The 13,738-nt window shown below is 45.8% G+C and overlaps 1 protein-coding gene and 1 pseudogene across 3 annotated transcripts in view; one reads left to right on the forward strand and one right to left on the reverse strand.

The window, feature by feature from the left end:
- Positions 1–546: 546 nt before the first annotated feature.
- Positions 547–5,651, reverse strand: LOC121486967 (annotated as a pseudogene).
- NNT (nicotinamide nucleotide transhydrogenase) overlaps positions 5,470–13,738 on the forward strand; it is a 100,850-nt gene continuing 92,581 nt past the window's right edge. For 2 of the 3 annotated variants that reach the window (XM_041747988.1, XM_041747989.1), the window contains exons 1-2: positions 5,470–5,613; positions 10,246–10,449. In XM_041747988.1, the coding sequence (XP_041603922.1) occupies positions 10,293–10,449 (157 nt within the window). In that variant the 5' untranslated portion in view covers positions 5,470–5,613; positions 10,246–10,292. Of the gene's footprint in view, positions 5,614–5,963; positions 6,119–10,245; positions 10,450–13,738 lie in introns of those variants that run through there. The other variant, XM_041747986.1, reaches the window with a different exon arrangement.

The raw sequence follows: 13,738 nt of genomic DNA on the forward strand, positions 1-13,738 counted from the left end.
ATAAATAAATAAAAACTAAAAAAAAAAAAAAAGCAAAACAAGGGGTGCCTGGTTGGCTCAACCAGAGGAGCGTATGACTCTTAATCTTGTTATAAGTTTGAGCCCCATGTTGGGTGTAGAGAGTATGAAAAAAATTTTTTTAAACTTAAAAAAAAAGCAAACAAATATATTAGGACATTCTAATTATTTTTTAAAGATTTTATTTATTTATTCATGAGAGAGAGAGAGAGAGAGAGACATAGGTAGAGGGAGAAGCAGGCTCCATGCAGGGAGCCCGATGTGGGACGGATGTGGGACTCGATCCTAGGACTCCAGGATCACACCCTGAGCTGAAAGCAGATGCTTAACTGCTGAACCACCCAGGCATCCCCATTCTTCTGATTATTAATACAAAATGTCTTTCACCTGAATTTCCCCCAAATAATTTGGATTTTCACTTTAAACTCAAGAACTGGTAAATCTATGTATGTTTTTTAAAAACAAATAACTACTCCTCTTTACATTGTAGTTAGTACCCTCACAAACACAGAAAGCCCCTGCAGTGGGTTAAATATCATCCCCTCCAAACTCATCATCATCGTTATTTAGAAATACAGCCTTTGTAGTTGTAATTAGTTGAGGATCTAGAGATAAAATCATCTTGGATTTAGGGTGGACCTTAATGCCACTGGCTGGTGTCTTTATATTTATTTTTTTTAAAGATTTATTTATTTATTCAGAGAGAGAAAGAGAGAGGCACAGAGACACAGGCTGAGGGAGAAGCAGGCTCCACGCAAGGAGCCTGACATGGGACTCGATCCTGGGTCTCCAGGATCACACCCCAGGCTGCAGGCGGCACTAAACCACTGCACCACCAGGGCTGCCCTGGCTGGTGTCTTTAAAAGAGAAAGGATGTGGAGATTTGGGCACAGAGTGGCAATGTGGTAAGGAGGCAGAGATTGGGAGTCTTGTGTCTATAAGTCAAGGAACACCAAGAGATTGCTGACAACTAGTAGCTTCTCCACAAGGTAGAAGGGTGTAGGTTGGTTTCTCACTCAGGACTCCCAGAGGAATCAGCTCTGCTGACACCTAGATATCAGACTTCTGGCCTCCAGAACTCTGAAGGAATGCATTTCTGTTGTTTTAAGCCACCCAGTTTGTAGCAATTTGTTTTAGCATTCCTAAGATACTAAGAGACCCCCCCCCCATCTGCCCATCTTCCCAGGTCCCCAAAGGTATCATTAGATAAATTACTTTTTTATGTTCTAAAACAAAACAAAAACTCTAGATTTTTCTTTTTATCATTGTCACTTACTATGTGCAAAGAACAATATCCACAAAGGTATGCTGAGTTCTAAACAATTCTAAGTGCAAACTGGGTTTTTTAATTTTTTTATTATTTTTTAAGATTTATTTGAGAGGGAGGAAATGAGTGGGGGGAGGGACAATGGGAGAGGGTAAAGCAGACTTCCTGCTGAGCAGGGAGCCTTATGCTCAGCTTGATCCTGGGATTCTGGGATCATGACCTGAGCTGAAGGCAGATGCTTAAGCGACTGAGCCATGCAGGCACCCCTCAAACTGGTTTTATTTAAACAAAGTGCCAATTACTTAGCTTTGTGCTGGCTATTTAATGTCTGTTTTCCTTGATCCTCTTCCAATTAATGCTGAATATCACACTAGCGGGCAGAGGGGCAAAGATAGAGGGAGAGAAGCAGACTCCCTCTGAGCAGGAAGCCTAACATGGGGCTCCATCCCAAGACTCAGAGATCATGACCTGAGCCGAAATCAAGAGTTGGCAACTTAATGGACTGAACCACCCAGGCATCCCGAGAGGAGAGGTATTTTTCTAAATGGGGACTGGGATTGGAGAAAGCTAAGGAAGAAGAAGTGGATATCAATGTGGACAAAACCTAAGAGGGGGTGTAAGATTTTTGCAAAAATTTTATACAAGGTCTTTTCTTTTTTTTTTTAAGATTTTATTTATTTATTAATGATAGACACAGAGAGAGAGAGAGAGAGAGGCAGAGACACAGGCAGAGGGAGAAGCAGGCTCCACGCACGGAGCCCAACGTGGGACCCGATCCTAGGACTCCAGGATCACACCCGGGGCCGAAGGCAGGAGCTCAAACTACTGAGCCACCGGGCTGCCCATACAAGGTATTTTCTAAGATTCAAAAGCAACTAACTTACTAACTTTTGGAACTTAATACAATTTTCTTGGGGGACTCCTATGAATATTTTGTAATTACTATGGAGGAAATTAGGGCCTAAAACAGAACCTTCCAAATGACAAATGTTTTCAATTGGAGCAAAGGTACCAAGTTATGTTGGACAAACAAGAAGAATGAATTTAAAAAATTACCATATACTTACTGTTTAACAGAAAAAGTGAAAAATGTATGTCATCTTTGGATTTGTTCCGATGTAATATAATCATAAGGTGAAATTAAATAACCCACTGAGCATTCATTTACACCTAGGTTTCTCAGCTTTAGCACTGTTGATGTTTGGGCCCAGATAAGTCTTTGTTGTAAGGAGCTGTGTAATGTAGAGTAGTTAGCACCATCCATGGTCTCTACCCCTTAGATGCCTCCTCTTTGCAGTGTGATGACCAAAATGTCTCCAGACACTGTTGGACAAAATTGTCCTCAGTTGGGAACCACTGATTTTTAAGCCTTGAAAGAGAAAAGCAGCAAACCCTTACCCTCAGTGTTTTAAAACAAGTATTTGTTTTCCCTAGTCTTTTTTTTTTTTTTTAAGATTTTGTTTATTTACTCATGAGAATACACAGAGAGGAGAGAGAGAGAGAGGCAGAGACATAGGCAGAGGGAAAATCAGGCTCCATGCAGGGAGCCTGACGTGGGACTTGATCTGGGGTCTCCAGGATCATGCCCTGGGCTGAAGGTGGCACTAAACCACTGAGCCACCAGGGCTGCCCTGTTTTCCCTAGTTTTATTGAGATATAATTAACATGTAGCACTGTATGTGTATAAGGTGTACAGGATAATGATTTGACTTACATATATCATGAAAGGGGCTTAGTTTTAATCCTTATTAATTACTTCTGCTTCATTGAAACCGCCATATCTAGAAATGTAATCTATGGTTACATTTATCATAGTTCATTATAGTTTTTATTATTTTTAAAAAAATTATTTGAGAGAAAAAGAGATCCTATGCATGGAGGGGAAGGGAAGGATAGAGAAACCCAAGCAGACCCCATAGTCAGTGTGGAGTGTGACTCCATGATATCATGACCTTGAGATCATGACCTGAGCCAAAACCAAGAGTCAGAGGCTTAACCCACTGAGGTACTCAGGTGCCCCAAAGATTTTATTTTTAAAAAAATTTATTGAGAGAGAGAGAAAGAGAGAGAGCACATGAGTGGGGTCAGGGGCAGAGGGAGAGAGAGAATCTCAAGCAGACTCCTCCCTTAGCTGGGAGCAGATGCTGGACTCAGTTTCACAAACCATGAAGTCATGACCTGAGCCCAAATCAAGAGTCCTGTGCTTAACTGACTGAACCCTGGAGGTGCCCCCCTCCCCCCATTTTATATATATATATATTTTTTTTGTTTGTTTGTTTGTTTTTTTGGCTGGGTACAGTATACTTTATTGATGGTACATGACAAGATAGGGCTCCCCAAGCCCCTCCCCTTCCTGGGGTCTGGGATGTATATTGGAGGTCAGGAGATTCTCAGTGTGTTGGGGGATTAAGCTGGGGCAGGGACTCCCCAGCAGCTGAGGGCCTCTCTCTTCCTCTTGTTCTTGCTGGGGCTGGTGGTCTAGGAGGCTCTTCCTTCTTGGAGGCCATGTGGACCATGTGGTCCACCACCTGGTTGCTGTAGCTGAATTGATTGTCATACCAGGAAATGAGCTTGAGAAGTGGTCATTGAGGGCAAAGCCAGCCCTGGCGTCGAAGGTGGAAAAGTGGGTGTCAGTGTTGAAGTTGCAGGAGACAACCTGGTCTTCACTGTAGCCCAGGATGCCCTTGAGGGGGCCCTCCGATGCCTGCTTCACTACCTTCTTGATGTCGTCTATTTGGCAGCTTTCTCCAGGCAGCAGGTCAGATCCACAACTGACACATTAGGGGTGGGGACACGGAAGGCCATGCCAGTGAGCTTCCCATTCAGCTCAGGGATGACCTAGTCCACAGCCTTGGCGGCGCCAGTGGAAGCAGGGATGATGTTCTGGGCAGCCCCTCGGCCGCCACGCCACAGCTTCCCAGAGGGGCCGTGCACGATCTTCTGGGTGGCAGTGATGGCCTGGATGGTGGTCATGAGGCCCTCCACGATGCCGAAGTGGTCATGGATGACTTTGGCTAAAGGAGCCAAGCAGTTGGTGGTGCAGGAGGCGTTGCTGACAATCTTGAGGGAATTGTCCTACTTCTCATGGCTCCCGCCCATCACAAACATGGGAGCATCAGCAGAAGGAGCAGAGATGATGACCCTCTTGGCCCTGCCCGTCAAGTGAGCCCCAGCCTTCTCCATGGTGGTGAAGACCCCAGTGGACTCCACAACATACTCAGCACCAGCATCACCCCATTTGATGTTGGTGGGATCTCGCTCCTGGAAGATGGAGACAGACTTCCCGTTGATGCCAAGTCTCCCGTTCTCAGCCTTGACCGTGCCGTGGAATTTGCTGTGGGTAGAATCATACTGGAGCATGTACACCATGTAGTTGAGATCAATGAAGGGGTCATTGATGGCGACAGTATCTACTTTGCCAGAGTTAAAAGCAGCCCTGGTGACCAGGCGCCCAATACGGCCAAATCCGTTCACTCCGACCTTCACCATCGGGTCTCGGGGACGCGGCTGGCCCTGCACCAGAAGATGCGACTGTCTGTCGAACGGGGAGGAGCAGAGAGCCCCACTATATTTATAAAAATATGGGGCTTGTGCCCTTCCTTGTCTGTGAACTTTTTTAGGAGAAGGGCAATGTTTTCCCTTCACATCCTTTGGATGTCAGTGGGAATTCATTAGTTGAACGACCTTTTATCCTGGTGAAACACAAGAGATGTTCTTAAAGGAAGGGTTTCTCTGGCCTGACCTTTCTTTCTTTTCTTCTTTCTTTTTAAGAAATATCTGTTTTGCCTATCTTAAATATTTCACTCAAAGTGCAAAGCAGAGACCATGCTGACACTTGATGATGATTCAGCTTTGGGTAGGTGAACCGTCTTCTAGTCTATGTTTGATTCTTCCCACTTCTAATCAGGAGACCCTCGCAGACTAACAGAACTGCGTGCGGAGGACAAGCAGGGGCTTAGGTCTCGGGGTCTATTCAGTAGTTTTGCTGAAACCCCCCCAGGCCTTGTCAGGCCACTGCGTCTCCCCCCAGGGCGCTCTCGCCGCCGCTGTCGCCGGCTGTCACTCCCACCCGCAGCCCACGGCTGTCTCGGGGCCGGCCGTGGGAAGACCCGCACGTAGAAGTGTGTTAATTTTCGGGCCCTGACACGGCTTCCGAGGAATTTAACTCCACCTCTCCCGGCAGGAGGGGAAAACGACGCCCTCGTCCCCGCCCTCCCCGCCCGCGGCCGCCTCCCACCTTCCCTTGGGTCCTCTTCGGTTACAGAAGTTGTGATTTTTTCCTAGAGAGCCAGAGGAAAGGCAGCGAAGAGGAGCCCTAGGGTGCCCTGGTACGTGCTCCGGGGGCGCGGGGAGAGGAGGTCGCGCCGGGCACCCGGCCCTGCGGCGGGAGGGGGCAGAGCCCGAGCAGCCCGGCGGCCGCGGCGGGGCTGCAGGTTTGATTGACGAGGACGGAGGCGGGGCGGGGGCGGGGGCGGGGGCGGGGGCGGCGGGTCGCGCCCCGGACAAAGGGGTTTCGGTGCCCCCCGAGGAGGGAGGGCCCTGGGGTGCCGAGCCTCGGCGCTCCGCGGCGGGGGCGTCGGGAGAGGGCGGCGGGCGGCGGGCCCAGCGGGCGGGCCTGGAGGGGAGGGGTCGCGGGGCGAGGGAGGGGGCGCTCGGGGGGTTGGGGTGCGCCGCCGTCACGTGGCCGCCGCCGCGGGCTTGGGGCTGTTCTTCCGGGTTGGAGGCGCCTGGCGGTGGGGCCGGGGCCGGGGCCGGGGCCGGAGTCGGAGCCGGGTGCGCCAGCGCGGCGTCCCCCCAGCGGCGCGCCCACGGCCGCCCGGCCTCCCCGCCGAGGTGAGCGGCGCCGGCAGCCCGCGCAGCCGGGGCGCGCGATCGGGGCGCGGCGGGGGAGCCGTCCTGGAGCAGAGGGGCGCGGGGGCACGCGGGCGCCGCAGGCCGGAGGCTCGGGTGCCGGTGCCTCGGGCCCTCCTCCCGCGCTCTGGCCGGGCGACGTGGACGGGAGTGGGGGGTCGGGGCGCGGGCGGCTGTGCAGGTGCAGACCTTGGAGCTTTGGGGGCCGCGGGCGTCGCACGGGTTACTCGGCCCGCGAGACGGGAGGTGGGGGGAGGTCACAGAGGACTTCTGAGAGAGGGTGCACCGAGGAGCGGCGGCCGGGCGCCCCGACGTTGTGCCTGCGCCTTGGGGCGTGGGGGCTGGGGGCGCGCGGTCGGCGGGAGGCGCGGCGGCGGCGGCGGCTGCCGCGGTGGGCGCGGAGGTCGGTGCGGGCGGCGGGCGGCGGGCGGCGGCGGGGGGCGGGGGGCGCGGCACACCCCACACGGCGGACAGCGCGCCCGGGCCGGTGACCCCGGAGGCGGCGGGGGCGGCCGCCAGCCCGGAGGCCGGAGGACAATTCCTGGGCCTCGGCCAGTCGGCGCGGAGGGAAGGTTATAAATAGCGGTCCCGGAGGGTGCCAGCCGCCGCGGCCCCGCGGCCGAGGGAGGGGCGGTCCCGGTGGGTTTGGGCGAGGCCGCGCGCCGCTGGAGGCTGCCGTAGGGTATTGTGTCCTTGGTGGGTGTGTTTCGCCTTGAAAGCGTGACTTGTTTACGACCGCCGCGTCCTTTATTCGCCCTGTGGTTGGGGCAGCTCTGAAGGGATCTCCTTGTAAGGAGTCTGGTAGGGCAGACTGCGTTCGGATGGGGCTTGCATCCTTTTATTTAAAACGCTCCCCTCTTCTCCATCGCACCCCTTTTATTTGCAAACCTGGCTGGTTTTTTTTTTTTTTTTGATTGTATTAAATGGACAGTTTAGGATTACTTTCTTATCAGCAAGTGTGCTCAGGCCGTTTACCTTTGCGGATGGAATGAATCAGTTTTCCATAAGACTACACAGCATTTCATTTTCAAAGGAAATTTCCTGAAACACTGGAGACTGCGTTCCCTAGATACTTAGATTTCAGGTTACCTAGTCTAGTTATTCATTCATTCAGTCAAAAAAATACTTGCTGTTTTCTTGTGTTGTGCAAAGCACCTGGCTAGCCGGAGGTGATACCAAAGTGAATAGTAATAGCAGTAAAGATACTGTGTCCTTTTAATCCTCACAAACCTATAACACAGGTGCTGTTATTATCCTCATTTTAAACAGGGGGAAATCAGGTTCAGAGAAGTTCATGACTCACTTGCCAAGGACCCAACTAATAGATTGCAGAATGGGGGCTTTAACCCACGGGTCACCTTGTTAGCCTCTAGGCTGTCCTCTCTCTGCTCTCAAGAATTTTAGAATCTATTAGGGGAGATAGTTGCCCAAATAACGTACGTTACACTGCCATATGAATGATACGCTAATTTTTTTTTTCCAATTTTGAGTTGCAAAGTTTTCCCCCATTGCTTCAAAGCCATAGAAGTATATGAATAATAAAATAGCAAAGAGCTTTTTAAGTGAAGAGAGGGACAAATGTGATCATCAAGGTAGTATTCTGTCTTCAATGTAAATAAGTACCTGTCTGTGATAACATGGTTCAGGGATTCTCTGAATATCCTTCGGGGTCATTTATATTTGAATTAGGGTTAATGGTAGGGATTGTTCTTGCCAGTAAACTACTTTCTGATCACTGTCCTGTATGGTCATAACTTGAATTAAGTGGAATTTTTGGGCGAGAGCAGCCTCTGAGGGCCTTAGCCTTAACCGATTTCTGATGCCAGGGATCTGTTCAGCATCAAATTACCATTTCCAAGTGGGCACGGCAGTCTTTCTAGATTCCACAAAATAGGACTTCAGCTTTAAAGCATTATAAAATGTCATCTAATCATAAAAGTTTTAGAGCCGGGATCCCTGGGTGGCGCAGAGGTTTGGCGCCTGCCTTTGGCCCAGGGCGCGATCCTGGAGACCTGGGATCGAATCCCACATCGGGCTCCCGGTGCATGGAGCCTGTTTCTCCCTCTGCCTATGTCTCTGCCTCTTTCTCTCTCTGTGTGACTATCTTAAATAAATGAAAAATTAAAAAAAATATATTAAAAAAAAAAAGTTTTAGAGCCTAATGGGGTCTTACCAACCAGTTTTCCTATAGATGAGCAGACTGAGGTGAGAGAGTTTAAGGTCAAACAGGGAGTGAGTGGTAAACTTAGACAATACACAGGCTCTATTATAGCTAGCTTTGTTCTCGCCCTGTTGAGGTCTGGGTAAACCTCCTCAGCCCCATGAGAACGGTGGTTGTTGGGGGGGTGGGATGATCCAAGAAGAGAAACTAGGGTAAGTAGGAAGGTTGGGCATTGGTAGTGGTAGGACAAATCTCCCTCAGGGCAAGAAGTTTTTATATCTTGGTATCTTTTTTATATCTTTGTATATATCTTTTATTTATTTTTGTATCTCCCTAGGCTCTTGGCATAGATTCAGTGAATGTTTTGAATATGTGGCTGGATTTCAAACCCTTGCTCTCCGTTCTTAGCCATGGCTAACCATAGAAGTGACCCATGAATAAATGAGAATATTTATGGAACTCAGGAATGCTTGGGGTTGAAATGAAGGACATGGGGAAACGCTGAAAATATAAAACCTATTCAAGTGCAAAGCATTATTCATATATTTTTGATTGCATTCCTGAGCCCATCTTGCATACTTCTTCCTTAGCTTTTTTTTTCATATTACTCTCTCCATCTCAAATGTGCTTCTTTTCTTTTTCTGAGCCCTCAAAGAACTTTGGACTTGCCCTACTCTGCTTTGTAATATTATTGCTTGTTGACTTTTCTTATCTCAAAGTGTGTGACCTATTCCAGTTTGATTCTACAGATGCTTCTAACGGCTGTGCCTCTGGCTCAGCCCTCTATACATGTTTGTTGAATTAAAAGGCATTTTAAGAATAAGCACCATCTGGATTAAGGATTTCCATTCCCAGTGTAGCTTTCTGGTATTTGTAAGAAGTTGCTTCAGGGAGTTGTAGCAGCAGTTCTGAGTGAGCTAGACCCTTCCCCTGGATGCTGGAAGAACATTTATGGTTTGCTGGGATTGGGTGTTGGGCCCCATGAGGCCCCACTTGATGGGGCAGAGACTAAAGGTGTAGTTGTGGAGTTAGCTGAGCTTGACAGTTAGAATTCTTCCTGATTTTGAAGGAAAGGGAGGAAGGAAGGATGGGCTAACGTTGGGAATTGAGTGAATGGTAGGAGTGCCTTCCATGCACCCCTGGGGATCTCCCATGGAGAGCAGTGGAGGTAACCACTGAAGCTTAGGTCAATAATAATAGAGGTCAATGACACTCCATCCAGCCCAGTTAGAGCTTGTAAAAAGTGGCCACTTGTGAGAACCACTGATGGAAGAATTCCTTGTCACACCTATACCTATAAGCGCAAACTTACGTGATAATGACGTTTTTCTTTCTTATTTAAAATTGGAGTCATATCCCACACATGTTTAATTTTCTTGAGATGTGCCCTTGGCAAACACGTATCTCATGTTCACTCAGTCTCAATTCAGGGGGTCTTACAGGATAAGCATCTTGCTGCACTGAATAGGTTGCCAGTGTTTTCTGTACAACATGGTGGCTAAATAGGTTGCTACTGTATGATATAGTATTATAGACAATTTAAAGGAAATTCAAGGGTAACTATGCAATTCTTGCTGCTCATATAGACTTAGAAGATAACTTCCATATAAGATGTAATTGGACTCTATAGTAAGTTTCTTTTTTAGCTTTCCAGCTACAGTAAGGATCAGTTAAACTTAGGTGATTGGGGCTTAGAATAGAATAGTGAGTTTATAACCACAATTTAAGTGGGAAAATGGATTCCAAGTTTTAAATATCTAAATCGGAAATGAACTTTTGAAGCATCTTCTGTAAGTAAAGGACTCGGCAAATAAATTCATTGTAGATGCCCACATACAACTGTTATAGTCCATGCTTTTGGAATTAGTATTTTTAAAAATGTTTTGATGTTCAAACCACAAAGTATGTTTTTCTTAGTGCATGAATATTTTATTTTCTTTCTTTTTAGTGATTTATCCTCAAGGAAATTTGGGATTCGGAAAGTTGGGAGCTTATATGAACATGGCGAATCTACTGAAAACCGTGGTGACTGGCTGTTCGTGTCCTTTACGTAGCAGTTTGGGGTCCTGTAAGGTTATACCGGGGAAGAAGGATTTTTTACGAACATTTCATACTCATCAGGCACTGTGGTGTAAAGCCCCTGTAAAACCAGGTAAAATCTCACTTCCATGTATATAAATCAAACTGTCAAGTCATAGGAGCTAATAGATCTCCTGATGATTGATAAAAGGAAAAGTGATGCAGTTTTATAGCCTGGTGTTTGTGAGTCATCATTTTGCATTAAAAAAACTTAATGAGTGTTTTTAAAAAATATTTTCCATTATAGAAGTTCCTGATTGTCAGTGCTAATAGAGAAGAAAAGAATATAGAAAAAGAGAAATGATAAACCAGTTGAGTTGTGCCCAGGAAACTGTTGCTCATAGTAACCATTTCTCCCAGCAGCTCTTCCTCTTTCCTTGTCAGTATTGAGGAATTGTACCATAAATGGCTCATCTATGCTCAAGAATTAACAACTAAGTATTATATAATCTGAAGTAATTCTTCTTAATTTAGTGAATGGCAACTTCCATCTCAGTTGCTCAGGTCAGAAACCTGGGGAATCATCCTAGATCTTCACAGTCGGCATGGGTCAGCTCTGCCTTGTATCTGGTCTGTTCTCACCATCACCACTATCATCGTCCTGTTCCACAACACCACCCTCTGTCACTGAAACCATTGTGCTAGTCTTCTAAACACACTCTATGCTTTCTGCCACTGCCCCTGCTGTAGTCTGTTCTATACATGACCGCATCATCTTTTTAAAATGAAAGATCATGCACTTTTCAACTCAAAATTTGCCACTAGTGTCTTAGCCCATGCAGAGTAAGAGCTGAAGTCTTTCAGTAGCCTACAAGGCCTTCCCTGCTAGATCCTTACTGCTTCTGTTCTGGCTTGCAGGCCCAAAGGATGAAGCTTAACAAAGGCTTCCTAAGCTGAGTGAGATGCCTTTATGCATTTTGCATAAAGGCCCTCTTAGAACTCTGTCTATACATTATTGGCCAAAACTCAGAGAGATGGCCATTATGTACTTGTAAGGGACACTTAGAAATAAAAGAGGGCTTTTGTTCTAGATGGCCACAGACTTCACTGAAATTGGAGTTCTGTAACTAAGGTGGAAGGATAGGCTAGGTATTAGAGGGGGCAACAGGAAGTCTTTGCCACATGGAATAATGCCCTTCTTTTTAATTTAAGTTTATGGGATTCTGCGTTTAGGATCCCTAGACTGCTATGCTTTTTGAGTTCTTATGTCTATCTTTCATAGAATTCACAGCCTTGTTTCTTGTTCTCACGTGGCAGTGACTGTTGGCAGAGTACCTGCCACCAAGAGCTCTCAACTTTATCTTCAGATTTTTATTTTAGGTGTTCCGGAAAGCCAGATTATTCAAGCATGATAAAATTGTGTATAAAATAAAAGTAAGTAGCTGTATTGAGGACATGAGAATTGTCCTCGTTAGCAAAGGCACGGACATCAAGATCTCTGTATTGACTATGCAGGAGACGTGTTTATTCAGTTTCTAGTTCTTAACTATTTCCTAGATAATTACTTTTTTATACCTAAAAGATAAGGATTCTATTTTAAAAATATATAACCACAATTTTAGTACCCACATTGAAAAGCATGAGAAGTAATTCTAGTTAGTAGTCATATTTTTTCAATTCTTTCTTTCTTTTTTTTAGTTGCTTTATCTAAATAATGATCCAAACAGGGCTCACATGTTTTATTTGCTTACTGCATGTCTTAGGTCTCTTTTGATTTCTGTGTTTCCTTTTTTTTTTTTTTTCCCTTTTTAATTTATTTGTTGAACAATGTAGTTGTCACCCTGCAGAATATCACGTACTGGATTTGGCTGACTGAATTCCTTCGGTCTAATTTAACCAGTTTCTCTGTCCCTTGTATTTCCTGTACCATTTCGATCTAGGGGTTTGATTAGACTCAGGTTTGCTTTTTTGGGCAAGAATACTTCATAGGTGATGTTGTGTGTGATTGTTTGTATCATATCAAGAAAATTAACCGGTAAGGTTAATGTTGTTGATAATCCATCTATTAGGAAGTTCCCATCAGTTTTTCACTGAAAGGCTATATAGCCATTTAATGGTCATTAACTAAATCCATGATTTTATGGTTTTTTTTTTTTTTAATGGTGATACTCTATCATTTAATCTTCATTTTTTAGCTACAATTTTTCCATAAAGAAAAACTTTCTCTCTGTTATTTAGTTACCTTGAGGTTGCAGTGGTGAGGTGGGATAAATGTTTGATTCTGTCCCATTATTTACTGGTTTTGGTAATAATGTCTTGGTTCCCTTAAGTAATTTCTATTTTTGCTGTCACAAGTGATCACAAATGTACCGGCTTCATATAATACAAACTCATTATCTTGTACTCCTGGAGGCCAAAGCCTGGAATGGCTCTTACTAGGTTTATATCAAGGTATTGGCAGGGCTCTATTCCTTCCTGAGGCTTTAGAGGAGGTCTTTTTCCTTAACCTTGTCCAGCTTTTGGAAACTGCTTGTATTCTTTGGCTCATGGCCCCTGCTTCCATCTTCAAAGCCAGCAGCATAGCACCTTCAAATTACTGTTTGACTGTTCTCTCTTCTTGCATAGTTAAGGACCTTTGTGAATACAGTGGGCCCACCCGGATAACCCAGGATAATCTCCTTATTTTAGGGTCATTTGATTAGCAACTTAAATTCCGTCTGCTATCTTAACTCTCTTTTGCTATATAGTCTAACATATTCACAGTTGCTGAGGATTAGAATGTGGATATCTTTGGGATACCCTTATTCTGCTTACACACATCTGCTAAAGTTGACCAGTGAAGCTTTTAAAAAAAGATCTAGGGCAGCCCGGGTGGCTCAGCAGTTTAGCGCTGCCTTCGGGTGATCCTTGAGACCCGGGATGAGTCCCGTGTCAGGCTCCCTGCATGGAGCTTGCTTCTCCCTCTGCCTGTGTCTTTGCCTCTCTCTCTCTCTCTCTCTCTCTCTCTCTCATGAATAAATAAATAAAATCTTAAAAAAAAAGATATATATTTTTTGAGTATCATAACGAATGCATTTAGATGTGTTTTGTTACATTGCAATTAATTATTCCCTTTCATGCTCAGATTGTTTCCTGTTTGGCCAAGTGGATGCCCTTTCTGGTTGGCTCCTAAATCTGTTTGATGAGACTTCATTTTCTTTGGTAGCTTCCTTGACTTAAGGTATATAAGGCCTAGGTAATTTGAGGTTGTCAGATTAAATTCCAAATGTTTATGAGATTTAACTTTGCACGTCAATCCGAAATATTTTCCAGCCTTCTATTATTTTCCTCCCTGTCTTTCTTTTTTTTTTTAAAATTTTTATTTATTTATGATAGTCACAGAGAGAGAGAGGCAGAGACACAGGCAGAGGGAGAAGCAGGCT

Source organism: Vulpes lagopus, chromosome 3, assembly GCF_018345385.1.
Source record: "Vulpes lagopus strain Blue_001 chromosome 3, ASM1834538v1, whole genome shotgun sequence".
Lineage (NCBI taxonomy): Eukaryota > Metazoa > Chordata > Mammalia > Carnivora > Canidae > Vulpes > Vulpes lagopus.